The 18,633-nt window shown below is 42.5% G+C and overlaps 1 protein-coding gene across 1 annotated transcript; it reads left to right on the top strand.

Moving 5' to 3' along the window:
• The first annotated feature begins 31 nt into the window (after positions 1 to 31).
• Positions 32 to 8,191, top strand: BBS12 (Bardet-Biedl syndrome 12). Its single transcript, XM_075929846.2, has 2 exons — positions 32 to 184; positions 4,044 to 8,191. Exon 2 carries the CDS (start codon positions 4,060 to 4,062, stop codon positions 6,217 to 6,219), a length of 2,160 nt encoding a protein of 719 aa, XP_075785961.2. The 5' UTR covers positions 32 to 184; positions 4,044 to 4,059; the 3' UTR covers positions 6,220 to 8,191.
• Positions 8,192 to 18,633: the final 10,442 nt, after the last annotated feature.

Raw genomic sequence — 18,633 nt, 5'->3', positions numbered from 1 at the left:
TCGGCTTGGATACACGCTACAAACGCAGGCGTCGTTGCCTTGGTAACAAATCCCTGTTTTGGCGGTCGCCGCGAGCTTCTACGCATGCTCCGCTCTGGGACGGGCGGAGGTCCCCGCGCGCGCGGCCCCTGTCTGGAGGCAGAGCGCCCCGATCCCCCGAGCGGCCTGGGGGCGGCGGAGAGCGGTCAGTAGTGAGAGCAGGGCGCGGGCGCCCGGGCCCGGGGGAGAGAAACGGCCGGAGCGTTTTACCCGGGAGGGACGTACGTTGCGTGACTTCTGGTCGGGGGGGAGGGTGCTGAGGCTTCCTGCTTCTCCACTGAGGCGCTGGGGCCGGGTAGTGCGCGGAGTCCTGTGCGCTCTTCCGCCCCCCCCCCCCACTTAGGGGGTCTGGGGCCCACTGCAGTCTGGGGTGCCAGGACAGGCAGATAACCTGCCCTAGCACTTGCACTGGTCACCTGATCCCCGCAGCAATGAGACCCACTGCCTGACATTGCCCGACCTGGTATCGAGTCATGACCCAGAGTTAGAAAACCTCTGGTCTAGTGGATTGGGGGAGGCCTCTGCTAATGAGCAGGGTCTGTTCTAGTCCCTAATCACCACCTGCCGGTATGCTCCTTCAGTGTCTTTGATGCTCCTTCAGTGTCTTTGATGATTAAAACTACAAAATATGTAGATGGTATCATGAGCTGTGGTGGGCACAGCTCACTTCTTCAGATGTACAGACTACCACCTGAAGCTTCATGATTAAAACAGATCAAGTGCACACACTTGTTTTGGTGTGTTTATCACCACTGCAGGCACTTCTTTCCGGAAAAGATATGCAGGCTTCTGAGACTGGGTTACTGGCCACCACAATTTATGGAAAGGCTCTCGTGCTGTGTGCAGGCTGAGCTTGTGAAGAGAACTGGAGGCAATCTCATGCCTGTGCACCTCCTCAGGGCTCAGCATGTTCAGAGATAAGATGACTAGATGTCCTGCCATTTCTGAGACCATCCAGATACTAAGTGCTTTCATTTATATAGACAACTAAACACCCCCTAATTTCCCTGAAAAGAAGTGTCCTTATTTTTCACACTTGCTGTCTAGTTACTCTAGTTTTGAGTTGCTGTGGAATTTGCTATCTCTGATGCAAAACTGTACTACAGATTCTGGGCATTCATTTAAAAAAAAGCGGGGGGAGGAGACAGTTCTACAACAAACTGTGTGTCCTCTTTATGTCACTTTAAGGATTTAAGAATACACCATGCATAAGTGGCTCCTGCATAGACTGTCCCCCTTTTTTGCTAGTGGCTCAGGGATGTTGTGGTGTATGTCTACACTAGGGCTGTAAACTTTCATTTAACAGTTAACCAGTTGAGCACTATGTTTAACTGGTTAGTTGTTGAGCAGATGCCCACCCATTGTGCAGCAGGCCTGGCCAGGCTGAAGTCTGGGTCCACCATGCTGCAGTCAGGGGTCTGCCCCGGTTACCTCTTTAAATTCCTAGTCTACACAGTTTCTGGGAGCATCCTTCCCAGAGCAACTATATAGACCCATGCTAACTCCACCAAAACATGTATGCTAAAAATACCAGCACGGTCGTGGTGATACGGAGGGCATCTTGGGCTAGTCACCCAAGTATATTGTTACACAGTGGCCTGATTATGTATTTGAATGAAGAGGAATGCAGTCTTTTCAGACTTGGTCTACATTATCAGCTTGTGATTGTATAATAACTTCATTGCTGAGCAAACCAATTATGTCAGCCTAGCTTCTAGTGTAGAATGTTGAATGGATGGCTACTCCACTTCTCGGGGAGGTGTGTAAGAGAGAAAGGGAGCTGATTGGTTCCTTGTTTCCCCCTTTCAGAATTTTAAACTTAACTTGGGCCACATGGAGCCTTTTTGCTCCGCAGTTCCACACTGTTATTTCTAAGAATATTTTCACAGCTATGTCTTGTGAACGTTGCAAGTCTGACTGGTTGCTTGCAAGAAGAAGTTTTTTTCTTCCATTGGGGCCAAATTGGTTTCTCTCCCCCCCCTTCCTCTCAGCATCCTGGAGGTGTAGTTAGGTTAAATAGGGCTAGGATTGAAGCTAGGTCTACACTAAAATGTTAGGTCAACCCAGCTGTGTTGCTGAGGGCTGTAAAAAAGCCAACCTAAGCTCCAGTGTAGTCAGTGCTATGTTAATAGAAGGAATCTTCCATCAAACTAGCACTGCCTTTCAGGGAGGTGGATTAACCTCACTGTAGTGAGTGTTTATGCTGAAGTGCTGCAGCAGTTTACTTGTAGACATAGCCCTGGAAGTTAATAGGGATGTTAGTTGGTTACACCTTGCAGCCTCTTTCCAATGCATTTAAAGGCTAAAATGAACATTTCCCAAAAGTAGAAGACCTGGGCTTTGTGCTGGTGGGATGTGGTAGACCCTGTGGCATTCATGGGCTGAGGTCCCCTCCATTTTGTAATCTTTGTCCCCCTTATGGATGTTAGGATTACTGATGGGATTCAGAAGAGTGATTTGAATCCTAAGGGTAAACCGAAAGTGTCTGCTCTAAGTTAGTAGTCTACATGGTAGGAACCTTCTAACTCCTGCATTGAAAGTAGGGATGTAAAATCCTGTTTAATCACTGCAACCGGTAAGCACCATCAGTAAGGCAGGGGTGGGAAACCTCAGGCCCAGCCCCTGGCTTGCCTGGATCTGGCCCCTGATGCTCAGGGCTCCCCTTAGCATTGGGGAGCCTGTGCTGGTGCTCCAGCCCCTTAGTGTCCCACCATGAGCCGAGGGCATACAAAATCTACTAGGCTGAACCCCCCTCTAGGCTCTAATGTTCAACGGAAATGTGGGGAATGTCTTTCTCCTTCTTATTTGGGGGCCACATCAGTGAGGTGGGCTTTTGTTTGTTTTTGTTTTTTGCTTTTCACTTGTGTGTAGCCCCTGGCTGATTTTTCTGTGGGTCAGTGGTCCCTGAAAGGTTCCCCACCCCTGCAGTAAGGTAAGGGTGATGATGACCATTCACAACTCTAATTAAAAACACTTAACATGTCTGGTGTATGAAAGTATAGGTGACAAGACAGCTAGTAGATTAATGTAGTTGCAGCACGCTACTTAAAATCCATCTTTGTGTTTTACTCCATTCACCAGTGTGTCTGGATTGAGAGTCTGGCCTACTGTAAAATGTGGTTTTGACCACTTCCCACAGCAGCCAGGCATTCCTTCGATATCTTCCATCCTTGTATTGATTTGGTCTTTTGCTCACAGTTGTCTGATAAGAGTCTGGCCAACATAGGTTGCAGGGCCAGACTCTTATTTTGTTTGTCACAATTTATTTACCACTTTTCTAAAATACACAAAATTAGCCATCTTCTTTTTATGGTGCCTGGGTAATGCTGTAAACTTGAATTTTAATCTGGGTGAGAAAGAGACATAGGCAATAGCTGTAACCGAAAGCTGTGATGGAGACTTGGGAACAGTAATATCTGTTCAGTTTCAAAAGTTAAAATGAGTTGCTTATTTAAAATCCCACTTTAAAAATAATCAGAATTATAGATGTGTGGAATAAAATTTATTCTCCGAGTCAGTGATCCTCCTGAAACTGATTTAAGTTTTACAAAGTAAATTAAAAGAAATTTCTCTCTTCAGTTCAAACTTAAGTGATTCCTGTAAACCCTAGTTCAGAGGGATGATACTTGTGGCTGGTTGTTGTAGCCTGCAAAGACATTGCATTAAATAAACATATAAGTGAACCTGTAAAAATATTTGTGTTACTAATCAGCCTCATTAATGGAATAGAAAGGTGATGAGGATGAATAGTTGGTAAAGACAAAATTATGTGAGGACTAGAAGCTTGACCTTGACTGTATAATACAGGAGGGGAATTCACTGGAGGAATTCAAAGACAACATGACACAGTCCGAACAGCAAACACAGCAGTAGATAAAATACATGCAGTATAAAACTTCTTCACCCAATCTATAGTCAGTTAATTTTTATTAAATATATACTTTGTAGTGGTCATTTTTTTGTGAAGTAAAAATAGAAGCAATAAACTTATATTTTGTTTACAGATATTGATTGGAGATCATGGCTTTCAGAAATGTGAACAGAAGACATCACATTGGACTTCAACAGCTTTCATCTTTAGCATCAATAGGAAGAACACTTTTAGGACCAGTAAAATCATATAAATTTATTGTAGATGTAAGCACTAGTGAGAGTGCTTTGACTTGCTCTGCAGTTAGACTTCTTGAAAGTTTGGATTTAACTAGTGCAGTGGGACAGCTTCTTAATGAAACAATTCAGGCACAGAACAAAGAATATAAAACTGGGATGACTACCCTCTTATTTCTTGTTGGTGCATGGAGCAATGCTGTACTTGAATGCCTTCAGCAAAATGTTCCTCTATCACTAGTAGTATCTGTGATGTCTGAAGGATTGAACTCTTGCAGTGAAAAAGTCAAGTGTCTTCAGCTATCAGTACATGATTTATATAAAGGGCCCAAATCTGTTCCCATTCACTTCAGTTCTAGGAGTCTGGGGTCCCAAATTACTGAAAATAAAGTTCCTAATACTGGCTCTAACAGTTTTTTAAATCCTCTTGGGAATATTATTAAAGATATTCCTGTATCTAAAGAAGAATGTTTTCCAGAAAGTCTTCATTCTCATCAAGCAAGCCCTTGTGATCCTCATGACAGATGTTTGAATTCACATCTATGCATTTCAGACAATATTACACCCTCATTGGTTGAACCAGTGGGCAATAAAACTATGCCTGCAGTTCTTGGAAGCAGTTTGATTGCATCCAACTTTAACAAAAGAACAAAATTAACTCATAGTAGATATTTTAACACTCCAGAAAAAAGCCATTGTCCACTCCAAACAGACAATTTTGGAAGTGCTCCCATTAGGCCTGGAACATGTCCTTATGAATTTAATGATTTTGGACAATTGGCTATGGCTCTTAGCCATGGGAATCAGTCTAGTATGAAATTGGTACAGGATATTTTCAGATGCCAGCAACAAATAGCTGAACGCAAAGGTTCTTCTCAATTTAATATTGCAGAAGTTGTGACATGCTGTTTACCAGGACTGTCTGAAAATTATTCTTGTGTGTGCCCAGGTTATATCACTTTAGTATCACCAGAAAAAGCCACTGTTACCAAGCAACTTCGGGATAGACCTCTTCAGATTCTTCTCATAGATGGTGATCTAAGGGAAAAATATCGTCACTTGGGATTTAATAGGCCATCAAATGTCAGCACAATATCAGAAAGTGTAGCTTTACAAGAAAGTAGCTCAGAAAGTATATGGATAAATTGTGCATTAGATATTTTAATACAATCAAAAGTAAATTTAATTTTAGTAAAAGGAAATGTGTGTGAAAATTTAATGGAAAGATGCATCTTGAATAATATATTGATAATCAATCCAGTAACTGACACTGTGCTTCATGCTTTTGAGAAGGGCATAGGAGTGCAGTTGGTGACATACCTATCCCAAGTAAATAGTCATTATGTGGGAAGTGGTGTGTGGGTGGACTTCTGGAAAACATTGGAATTAGATAACAAAGTGCCAGTCAGTATAAAAGCTGAAGGAATACATCTGGTAACAGCTGTGCTTTGTAGCACAGTAACTTCAAAGATGCAAGTTACTGAAGATCAGTTCTGGACTTGTGCTTATCGCCTCTACCATGCTCTCACTGATCAGAAAGTTTTTCCTGGAGGTGGTGCTGTTGAACTGTTGTGCCTCAGTCATCTTCAGAAGCTTGAAGAACAATCTTTAAAGCAAGCCGATAAATACCCTTCTGGAGAATTACACATGTCATCTTGCTGGTTGACAAAATCTTTGACACAGTATAAATCAGTTGTGCTTAAAGCTCTGGCAAGTGGTTGGCATCAGTATCTTTCAAGAGTCATGTATAACACTGCTAGTTATGAATCAGAGTTTGAAGCAAGCACTTTCATAGACCATCATCTCAAAAAAGCTACAGACTGTAGTTCTCCTTCATCATATATTCTGAAAGAGTTTAATAAAGGAATTAAGGTCATGGATGATGTTGATCTTTCAATTAAACAGGAGGAGGCTCTAAAGATATATGACAATGTTACATCCAAGGTGGAGGCATGGCGCAGAGCTCTCGACTTGGTGCTATTAGTGCTTCAAACAGATGCTGAAATTATTACAGGTCCCAAGAGAAATCAGTTATTAAATTCACATACATCCAGTGAGTTCACATTTGTATAGGACTTGATAGGCTTTATTTGCGACTCTACCTCAGTGGGTGGAAAACATGCAGGTACACTGGAATGTTTGTTGCAGCTATAAAGCAAACTTCAGGGGCTTTGGCAATGATATTTACAAATAAAATTCAACATATGGCTGTAGAAACACTGAGGCAGTCCTAGCTTTTAATTTCTTAGAAATGGAGTTTGCATCTGGTTATCCACCCAATCTTTTCTCTGACAAGATCAAACTGATGCATGAGGGAAGTATGAAGCTGCTAGGTGGAGTGGGTTACTAATGGAAATGAGCTCACTGTCTCACTATAACAATGCTGCCTGTTTATTCCCATGCATTCTCCATTAACCCCCTCTCTCCCTATTTCTTAACCTGTGTTGCACAGGGTGCTGAACCCTCCCTCCTGTTGCAGGGAGGCAAAGCCTGCAAGCGGCGGAAGGGGAGAGGCGGCGAGAGGCAGGCAGCTGCATTCAGGAAGTTTTAGTCAGTTACACTTACTCCGGCTGGATCCACAGTTGACAGGCTTTGAATCTACCTTTCCTCTCTACTGCCTGGAGGAGGGGGGGCAGAGGAAGGTAGGGGTCGGCGGGGGAGGGGGCAGGGGTGTGCCAAACCCTCCCTCCTGCTGCAGGGAGGCAAAGCCTGCAAGCTGCAGAACCAGAGAGGGAGGGAGAGGCAGGCAGCTGTTTCAAGAAGTTCTAATCAATTACACTGCCCTGGCAACAGGCTCGCAATCTACCTTTCCTCTCTACTGCCTAAGGGGGCCGGGGACGGGTAGATCCGCAAGTGACAGGCTGCTGCTGAAACTCACAAGAGATCATCTCCCCTCCCTTGTGAGTTTCAGCAGCAGCCTGTCACCTACGGATCTACCCGTTCCCACCGCCCACTCCCCCGGGTTGCAGTTGGTGCCGGACCATCAGACGTACCAGACCACTGAATGCCGGACCATCGGAGTTTTACTGTATTTAGAAAGTGTGCTCAGAGGTCCTCCTAGAAGCAATAGCAGTCAGGGAGGTATCTGTAGACAGAGTAGATATGTTAAAAGTGGAATCACAAGTGTTACTAGTTAAGATTGAGGTGCACTGGAAAAAGTTTACTGAGAAAGCTTGAACTGTGCCTTGCTCAAGCCATTGCCATTACCTTCCTTTTTCTATTTGTTAAAATTAACTTAATTTGTAGGAAAAGGAAGACAAATTGTGTCTCTTGTGAGAAGGGAGAGTAGTTTTCATATGATAAAATTACCTCTCCAAAAGTTTGTATTTCCAACTTTTATTAAACACAAACCTGCTGAAGGCCTATATTGCAGTCTTGGGCATGACAATTTATATCTGGGACTCTCTGTCCAAATCTTAAAAGGTACTTTAGACCTTTATAAAGTGCTTAGCGATCTATGGATGAAATATGCTATTGAAGAGGTAGGTAGGTATTTTAGAATTACATTGAATATGATATGGCAAAAGATAAATGTGTACTTAGATTTACACAACCTTTATACCTCTTTTTCATTTTTGTACCAATTATTTTGTGAAAAGTACATTACCAATAATTCATAATCAGTGTAATATAACTTTAAAATATCTATATTGTGAACATGTATTGGCAAACTGCATAAAGCTGTGTTTTTTATGGGGCGGGGGTTATGCTAAAAGAAGACAGGAATGTAGGAATCATTCATCCATTTAAAATTTATATAAAATGGGAATGTGGATATGCCTTTCACTATAAAGTCAATTTGTATTACATACCACAGATACAAGTGTAGTACTACTCATGGGTATCATCTACTGCAGGCTAGAGTACTAGATTTGGTACCGTTTCCAGGAAGAGACCATAATCTTGTTTATAAATAGGGCATATGTTTCTTATTGTAAAAAATATATATACTACACAGGCTGTCAAATCTTGGGGGGAAAAAAAGTACTTGATATACCTGTTTGGACAATAGTTCCCCCTCTAAATAAAATACAATTAAAATCTTTCTGTTTTCCTTGTGGCTTTTCTGGTTATTCCTTTTCAACAAAAACAAAGGATGGAGCTTTACAGCCAGTATTTTATAGTGCTTCATTGTGGCAAAAGACCAAATCCTCATTATCAAGACTCAGGCAAGAGTCATTTTATCATTTAGTTGCATTTAAATTGTAAGCAAAGGCAAGATGGAATTGGTATTAATTGTAACAGGAAAACATATAACAATGGAGATGAGTTTCTCCAACTAATACTTTGAGTAAATCTCAGGTGAATCTCACTTGGGGTGAAAACACAATAGAAAAAAGAATGTAAATGGTGGAACTAAAACTAATTTCTACTCATGAGCATTTTTCTATCATAAGTGTAATGGCTGACACCATTTGGATTAAATATTATTAGGTTTACACATCACTGCTGCTGCTGTTTGTAATCTTATTCTGTGTACTTCTTTTGGAATGGGAGATGCATGTGACCTTGTAGGCCAAGAATTTTCTAGGAAAAAAAGCTTTTTTATTGAAGTCCTAGCTAACTAAAAAGGCAGTCAGAAAACAGGAGCAGTTATTTTAAAAAATACTGTAAATGTGATCCTCTGTTACTTCATGGCTACATCTAGACTGGCCCCTATTACGGAATAGGGATGCAAAGCAGGCAAGTCAGAATAGGGAAATCCGCGGGGGATTTAAATATCCCCTGCGGGATTTAAATAAACATGGCCGCCGCTTTTTTTCTGGCTTGGGGAAAAGCCGGAAAAGAGCGTCTAGACTGGCGCGATCCTCCGGAATAAAGCCCTTTTCCGGAGGATCTCTTATTCCTACTTTGAAGTAGGAATAAGAGATCCTCCGGAAAAGGGCTTTATTCCGGAGGATCGTGCCAGTCTAGACGCTCTTTTCCGGCTTTTCCCCAAGCGGCGGCCATGTTTATTTAAATCCCGCGGGGGATATTTAAATCCCCCGCGGATTTCCCTATTCTGACTTGCCTGCTTTGCATCCCTATTCCGTAATAGGGGCCAGTCTAGACGTAGCCCATATGTATTGTTCTGATGAGCTGTCTCCCTTTTCCTGTAGGCTGTGTCTGTCTAACTCTAGAGACAAGAGCATGGCACAGAAGGATGAGCTGGCACAAGCACATATGCCTGACTACAGCCTTCCCATTTATTCTGATGGCTTTTTGACCCCTTTATTCACTCTCCAGTATATCTGCTTCCTGTCATAGGCTGTACTTCAGCACCTTGCAGCCTGCTAAGGCTCCTGAGGGGGCTCATCCCCTCAGGCACTGCTATTAGTTTTGTCAGCTTCTGATGACTATAAATAACTAAAGCTTTGGAAAGAAGGGGGTGGGTTTGGAAGACGTCTCCATATGTGGGCTCCAACTGTATGGCACCAGCCCTAAACAAAACCTTGGGCCTATCATACTCTTAATTCCCAGGCTTTCCTCATCCTTTCCCATATATGTATTTTCCAAAACCCTTTCCCCACCCATAACACTTCTTTGCCCTGCTAAAAATACCCCACTTCCTTTCCCCCCTGAACAGTTCCTGGCTCCCACAAATTACCCTCCATTCTTCAGTAACTTTCACAACACACACAGGCCCATACACAGGAATTTCTGTGGCGATGTGCTTGTTGTGCAAACGTGGACCACAAGGGTGTCAAAGCACCCCTGTGGTGCCCTAGGTAAGTGAGGAAATCAACCTGAGCCTTCCCCCGGCTGGCCAGAGGATGGGGGAGAGAGGTTTGGGCAGCACACTGCTCCTGCCTTCCCCTGGCCAGCTGGGGCATGCTTACTTTTGGGGGACCACAACAGGTACTCTCGCACCCTTCGCACCTTTTCTGTGTACGGGCCTGACATCTGCTGTTCTTGTGTCCCCACAATATGAATGCCTTGAGGTCTCCCACAGTAAGCCACATAGCCAATGCAGGCCCTAAATAAGCCTTAGGCATGAGGTAAAGAAGAGAGTCCCTGAGGTGTTTCTAATGGTCTTCAGCTACCCAGGAATCCATTGTCACTACGCACATGACATGGACCCACCAAATGCCTTTTAGGTCCTCTACATAATGTGGATGAAACAGTTAATCTAAATTTGTACAGCTCCACGGACTTTATTTGAGCTATAATGCTTTACAGTAGTTGAATATCTGGTCCAATGAGAAGTATGCAGAGAAGAATTATAAAACTAACAACATTTTCATAGGTGATATATGTATGGGAGAAGCTCACAACTACATTGTTAAAGTCATATTGAGAGACCATAAAGCCATGAAAAATAATCTAGGATTTGACACATATTCACTTATATATAATTTATAGACGTCACTATTATCAACATTTTTGTGGCTAATGGAAATTTTTTGTTGTTGATTTTTTTCAGAGTTATTAGCTAAAAACTTTTGAAGTGGAAGTCCTAAATGTAAGTCTACTTTGAAAAGTTAAACCCGCCACATTAATTTGATTTTCTCTAAAATAAAATTGTCTATACACTTCAGAATTTAGCAAAAGGTGCATTTTGGAACACTATCATGCCTTGTTAGCTTTTTAGAATTTTAGCTTTGAAACAAATTACTAACAATCTTCAGACCCGATCCTCTCGGTTGCTTAATGAGTAAATTTTTAGTCATCCAGGGATTCATTTTTACTTGACTATGCAAATTAGTATATATCAGGTTATTAACTATAATGCAGAAGTGTGAGGAGCTGAAAGGAAAGAGCTGAGTGATTCAAATGGTACAAAGGGAACTGTGAATAGTGGAAGCACAGCCCATAAATGTAAACAAAAACTCCCACTACTCCAAAAGTGTTTGTAATTGTATAATTTGAGTTTGGCATTATTTTTTTTCTTTACTTTTTGTTTCTGGTGTTGCGTAGCCCCTGATCCTCAGATAACGTATAAAATAATTTTGTTCAAAGTGCCCAAATGTCTATTTACATAGCTTTTAGACCCTGAGGAGAAAAAACCTACTAACCACTAAAAAGCCAAAATTATGTAAAATTTCCAATAGGGCTTTTTCATGCATTTAAATCAGTGGTCCCCAACCTTTCAAGGTTGCCGGGTGCCAGGGGGCGGGGACACTTGCGCCCCAGGGGCGGCCCCCCCCATAACCGCATGCCCGGGGGAGGCCCCCCCCCATAGCCGCATGCCCGGAGCGGCGCTCCCCCTGCCTAGCGTTGCACGCCCGGGGCCGGCGCTCCCCCCGCCATGCGCCGCGCGCCCGGGGCCGGCGCTCCCCCCGCCTAGCGCCGCGTGCCCAGGGCCGGCGCTCCCCCCGCCATGCGCCCGGTGCCAGGCCACCCCCGAGCACCTGGCGGGCGCATGGAAATGCCCCTGCGGGCGCCATGGCACCCACGGGCACCGTGTTGGGGACCACGGATTTAAATGGTGTAATGTGGCTCTCTTCTGAAAAGGTTTCTGACCGTTGATAATTAGACATATGCTTTTTCATAGGTTAGGCACATACAGATACAGTACTCTGTAGTAGCAGTCGATAGTGTACAGGCAGTCCCCGGGTTACATGGATCCGACTTACATCGGATCCCTACTTACAAACGGGGTGAGGCAACCCCGCACTAGTTGCTTTCCCCCAGCAGACCAGGGAGATGCGAAGCTAGCGCCTCCCCCAGCAGACCAGGGAAACACAGAGTGGCTTTTCTAAGCAGACACCTCAGCTTGAGAATAAAGGACTGAGGGAAGTGAGGTGTGGGAGAATAAAACTGAGCTCTGGAGAAATGTTTGGCTAGAGTTTCCCCTACAATATGTACCAGTTCCGACTTACATACAAATTCAACTTAAGAACAAACCTACAGTCCCTATCTTGTACATAACCCAGGGACTGCCTGTATCTTATATCCTAGACATGCTCTTGATGCTAGCTGCCCAATGATGCCCTCTTTGACCCTAGCCTATTGATCCATTGTACTTGTAATCACCAATACTGATTAATGTTGACATTAAAAAACAGAAATATTTGTGCACAAAACATTACCTTGCAATTGGGCTCAGATCATTTTCTATCAATCTGTTACTTGCAGGCTGTCGGAATTAAGGTTATACATTTTAGGATGGAGGGTTTTAGGGACAGGAGGTTTTGAGGGAGGTTATTTGATGATGCAGAGAAAATTCATATCTTGGTGGGAAGATGGGCAGTGGCACTGATCACTGCCTCTCTGGCCTACTGTACTTATGCAATGAACCCTATAATACAGCCCAATTGCCTGGCTCCAATGGGCATCAAGTTTCATGATTTCCACAAAACACATTCTCCTAATCCTCGTTCTTATATTTTGTTTGTGATTCTCCTGAGCTGTATTAATTGTATGAATAAAAGTAAATGCTAATAAAACTAAATGTTAACTAACATCAGTGGGGAAAGAAGGAAGAGCTTCATTTTGGATTGAGGATTAGATGAGACAACAAAGGCACTGGGCTAGAGAACTGGGTTTTGCAGTGGGAGTGGTGACAGGTATACAGATGGATCCGTGAGTCACTCAAGAGCATCACAGAGCATCCCTGCTCCCTACATCCTCTGCCAACAGTTATGCCTCCCTGCCCATCTGTGGCTCTCTGTGATACATTAAGCATGGCAGTAAGCATCCCAATTCAATAGCCCTACTGATATCTGTCAGAGGATATGCTGTAATTTTAAGGACTACCCTAGGTAGTACATGCCTGCTCCAAGTTCTGGCCCTTTAAGCAGCAGTACTGTGGTGATTATAGTCTCCAGAAGATCACCTGGGTGTGAGCTGCTGCAAGCCATGATGGGGGGGGGAGGGGGATATCAGTGACTATAAGAAGCAGCTGGCAGTTAGCTGAAAACAGCTGTTGTTTCAATACAAAGGAAACATTTGATCTCAGATGGGCTGTGCTAAAGTAATTATGAAAGAGGAAGATAAAGTGTGTGGAAGAGAATGAAGTGAAATGAATGTGGTACTGAGATACAGGTATGAGTTTCAAATTGCCTGTTGGTGCTTGCCCTTGTTTAGGGGGCTTCCAGATAGGTTTAGGAAAATGCAGCCTTTTCTTTCTCCAAAGTATATTTTTTGGAAGAACACTACTGAATGAGCAAAGCTGAGACTATCTGTTTTTCCCAAGAAAAGAGGCTTTTGATTTGTCAGGAGAGCTAAATCCACCTGTCAGCTTTGGGGAAAGTATCTGTGAGGATCTTCAGTCTGAAGAGGTATGATATCTGTAGCAGTTCTCCAAGGAGCAAAACTGCCTACCATGGTGGATTTCCTAATGGTTGTTGTTCTTGTTATTGCTTTAAGTAAACTAAGTGCTATATGGAGTTAATGGGACACCTGCACTTATATATCTAGATCAGTGGTCCCCAACGTGGTGCCCGCGAGCGCCGTGGCGCCCACTGGGCCATTTCTGTGTGCCCACCAAGTGATTGGGGCCGGCCCTGCCCCCAGGCGCGTGACGCATGGGCGGTGCTGGCCCTTGGGCGCGCAGTGTATGGGCGTCCCCACCCCCAGGTGCACGACGTAAGGCCCTTTACCTATAATAAGTAACAGTGAGACTAGCTTCAATACAGTTTCAGGCAGACCCTTGGGGTCACACGGATCAGCCTTGAGGCAGGATAGGGATCTTAGATTATAGGTTGTTTGTAACAAAAGCATATTTTTTGTCTCGTTTTAATAGCACTTTGGATGCTATTAAAAATGGCAACAGTATATTAGTACCTTCTGTGTGTGTGAATGAAATTGGTGGATAGCTTGTCCTTTCCCCTCTAGCTCTGTTCCTTAGAGGGTTAGGTGAATACAGTATATTAAGGAGGCATAGTTATCTTTCCTTGGTGCATACTCTGTTTGCCATGTCTCTGTGTATTGTAAAAAAGCAGCTATTGTCTGTAGGTAATACAGTGGCTGATACAAACACCTAACCATGCTCATGTTGTCATGATAAATTTGTGTGCATTTTGATTTTTTTAAAATAACTCAGTATTTAATAATTCTTAAAGATTAATATAAACTCCTAATTATATCAGGATGACAAAGCTGGTGGCAGGGTCAAACATTTTAATAAAATGTTAACCTGAAGATACTAATTTCAAAATGCCTATGTCAAAGCAAGTTCTTCATCATTATGTACCTCTGCTTCAGAAAAATCTCACGAAGTTCTTCTAGCCTAGGCCTAGAATCTACTTCTTGTCCTTACCTGTGGTGAGTAATGCTGTATCAGGTAAATAGTGGCTAGTGTTCTAAAGGAAGTAGCAAAGAAGGGACAGTTCTGTGTTCTAACATCAGCTCTCCTCGCTACTTTCAATGTAACCTTGGACAAACCTAGTTCATCCGTGTAACCTTTATAGGTATTGACATGGGAATAAATACAGATCCCTACTTCAGAGGGTGTGAGCCATTAGTCAAGTGTGTTTTGAAAGCGTGAAGCACAATGTAAGTGTGAAATGGTGGTTGTGGTCTTGTACTTATTGTATCCAGCAGGTGGCACTCTTCCTGTCCCTATTTTAGTATGCTCAGACAGAAGAATTTTCCTTACTTTTTCTTACCAAAAAAAAAATCATTTCTGAATGTTAGTTTATTTTGTTGACCCTTGAGTAAGCCAAACAGTGACATAGACATTCACCTCTTTCTTTAGTCTTCGTCAAATGGTTTTGTTTATTCATCAATCTCAGCCAGCCAACAAAAGCATATATACCTTGAAGTGCCCATGGAGACTAGACAAAAGAATACGGATAGGTAGGACCATACCTCTGAAATATGCTAAGCTGAACACTAAATATTCTTCCCCATTTTCTTCATAAGAGAGCAGAGAAGAATGTTCTATTCCAAAATAATGTCTTTGGGTAATCTAAAATACGGTCTGTCTAGAACACATTGGCTGTGTCTACACTGGAACCTTTTCCGGAAAAGGGATGCAGGTGAGACAAGTCGGAATTGCAAATGCAGCAGGGATTTACATTTTCCCTGCTGCATTTGCATGAACATGGCTGCCGCTTTTTTCCAGGTAGGGGCTTTGCCGGAAAAAGCGCCAGTCTAGACTGGGATCTTTCGGAAAATAAAGCCTTTTCCGAAAGGTCCCTTATTCCTCTTAAAATAAGGAATAAGGGACCTTTTGGAAAAGGCTTTATTTTCCGAAAGATCCCTGTCTAGACTGGCGCTTTTTTCCGGCAAAGCCCAGAGCCGAAAAAAAGCGGCAGCCATGTTCATGCAAATGTAGCGGGGAAAATGTAAATCCCCGCTTCATTTGCAATTCCGACTTGTCTCATCTGCATCCCTTTTCTGGAAAAGGGGTGCAGTGTAGACACAGCCATTATGTTTTTACAGCCATCTGGAACCAAAAATGAAGAATCTCGCTCAAAGATTGTCTCTGAGAGGCTTGAAAGATTTGTTGCATAGTGTATATTTATGAAATAGTCACCCTTTCACAGGATACACTGATTTCCATCCTGTGCTTTGCATTCAGACACAACACACAAGTGCGACTGACCCCTTTAGTCACAAAGAGCAGACTGACATCTTAACATTACCACTTGCCAGGTTCTATGTTAATGGAACACTAATTTGCCTACACTGAGTTAGGAAATTGAGGCAAACTATCATGCACTACAAATATTTCTGAAGTGTAAGACTACAAAGCATTTTTTCACTCAATTTTCAAGTAAATCAATCTGTTGGGCTCTAATATTAGTATTTTTTTCTTAGCAAGAAATCAAATGAGATTCAGAAGCAGTCTCTCTTCGGGGGGTGTGGTGGGGGGAAGACTTGTCTTCTCGTTTCCTCTTTAGCATTTTGTTTTTTCTTGGATGATATTGTATTGGAATAAACGTTTCCATCCTGTGATCTTTTGTGGTGTGAAGATTGTTGGTTTGTTTAGTGTGTGTGTTTTGGGAGGTGGTTTTTGTTTTTGCTGCAGATGAAAAGTAAATAGGGAATCTTGCAGTCAACTAACAGCATACAGGCTGGCTTTATTACTATAAAAAGTAGGGCAACTTCCTGTACTAACCTCAGAGCAGGAGCTATATAGGGCTTGTGTGTAACATGCTTTCAAAGCGAGCTTCCTCTCCCAAGTAAATGAAGAGGAAAAAAATATTTAATGAGACTTTAAAATAAAACCCTTCCCTCAACTCTTTAATTTTTAACCCTGTTAGAGAAAAGAAACTGCCCCCCAGTAAAAAAGTTTGGCCAGGCCGCTCTTGACTCCTTGAGAGATACCGGCAGCACCCTTCCTGCATACCATTGCCTTTAGAAAAGGGGAAGGTGTGAAAAGGGGAAAATAGCTTGACTCTCCCACCCGTCACCTTGGCGTGAGAACTGCGGGGCTTACCCGGTTGCATGAAACCTGCACAGTTTCGGCCCAACTCCCGGGACACAGACTCTCCCCCCCCCACTTGGTGACCATTGGGCCATATATGGTAATATGCAAGCGCGGGAAAGTGATGTGCGGATTTGGGGATAAATACCCATCGCACAGTTCGCTCGAAGAGGTCTTCGCAACACACATACCACCCTGCGTGTGCCTTCTCGTATACTTCAAAGCGCTGCCGGCCTGATCAACCGACCAGCCACTTCCCCCGACTCTCTGGGGTAACCAAGGCCTTCGCAACCGAACCGATATCTGTGAAATGTTCCGTGTGCTGTGTAAGTTGGTATGTATGATTTGATTTTTTTTTTTTTTTTTTGGTTGTATAAGCTTAGTGTTGTAGTTGTTTTGGGTAGTACATAGAGTTTGTAGTTATCACTGTTATTAAATTAGTGTAGCTGGATAATTTAAGATTAGAGACTATTCCCCTTGCCATTCCCATCCTTATATCTGACACTTTTAACTAGAAATCATAGAATAAATATAATAAATACTGTAAATTCATTATTAACACGGTCTATTAAAAATCTTAGAATAAATACTATAAATTCACCACTGTCATAAATAAATATTTTTTATTTGATAAAACTGTCCACCTGATTCTGTCCTCCCCCCCCCCCCCCTTAGGTATTCAATATCGAACCTGTGATTCTCACGACAAACCCTTATTTGTGCTTAACTTAATCTGGAAGTTCTTACTTGTGCAGTTCGATGGAATAGTCTCATTATGTATTTTCACTGAACTACTTCAGTTTAGAAGTGCATGCTCATTCCAGATGGAATTGTAGTGACTATGTTGCCAAGACTATTGCTACTATTATCTCATAGGGCCTTACTGAATGCAGTTTACACCAATTACTTCTTCCTGGATACAAAAATAAGGGTGTCGTCTTTATTGCACTTAAAAAAAGAAGACTCCATAAAACATCAAGGATTTTTGTCTTCAGTTGTGTTTCATTGATTTTATTCTTGCATTACATTAGTACACTCTTAATAAAATACATTATGTTGAAGGGTACCAGCATTATTTGCACTTTAAATGACTACCTGCCAATATGCTCATTGTTTTATCCAGTTTTGATGGTATTTAGAATCTTAGGACCATGCAACCTTCATGTCATCTGCATAACTCCCAAACAACCACCTAACCTCAAGATGATTCTTACCAACAACCACAGGACATACCACACTAATACCAACTCTGGTACCTTTCCTTGCAACAAACCACGTTGCCAGCTTTGTCCACATATTCACTCTGCTGATACCATTATTGGACCTAACCAAGTGAGTTATAAGATCAAGAACACACATTCCTGCTCATCCAGCAATATAATTTATGCTATCATGTGCCGAAAGTGTCCGTCTGCTATGTACACTTTGCCAAACACTTCGCCAAACACATCGCCAAAGAATCAATGCCCACAAAACAGATATTAGACAGGATCACAAAGAAAAAAGTTTCTTGCCATTTCAACCAGAAAGGGCATTGTCTCAACGACTTGATTACCTGCATCCTGCTTCAAAGACCTTTTAAGACTACACTTGAAAGAGAATCCTCTGAACTGTCATTCATGCTTAAATTCGACACTTTACACCTAAGCTTAAACAAAGGCATCAATTATCTTACCCATTACAAAGATAGCTTCCCCAATTATCACCTCTAATATCATTAGCTCACAGACATTTACCTCCCTCTCCCCCACCCCCCTTCTGTTCTGAAATTTGATTTGTCCTCTTCATATGTGTTCCTTTTTTTTTTTTTTTTAATTGTATCCTTTGGTATATATGGTTGTGACAATTTTCTTCCACTATTTGATCCGAGGAAGTGTGTCTGGCCCACGAAAGCTCATCAGCTAATAAACCATCTTGTTAGTCTTTAAAGTGCTACATAGTCCTGTTTTTTGTTTCCGATCTATTAGCTACTGATGGCTAAACATGGAATTCTGTGATATTACTATGGTACTTTTCAGAATAGAACCAAAGAACCACAACTAATTAACTACCGAGGACCTTCTTTCCATACTGTTGGTTTGCTATTTTGCCATCTGGGATAAACCAATCCCTGGAGATAACTGGCAGACTTCAGTTGACTCCAACTGGAATACTGTCTAAATTACACTCACTTAAAATTCTGAGGAGGC

The sequence above is a fragment of the Pelodiscus sinensis genome, chromosome 4 (assembly GCF_052426305.1).
Source record: "Pelodiscus sinensis isolate ZL-2025 chromosome 4, ASM5242630v1, whole genome shotgun sequence".
NCBI lineage: Eukaryota > Metazoa > Chordata > Testudines > Trionychidae > Pelodiscus > Pelodiscus sinensis.
Note: the sequence above shows the minus strand (reverse complement) of the source record. Positions and strands in the feature narration are given on the sequence as shown.

What these genes read in the sequence shown, in the direction of transcription:
- BBS12 (XM_075929846.2), top strand. Translation starts at nt 4,060, where the DNA reads ATGGCTTTCAGAAATGTGAACAGAAGACATCACATTGGACTTCAACAG.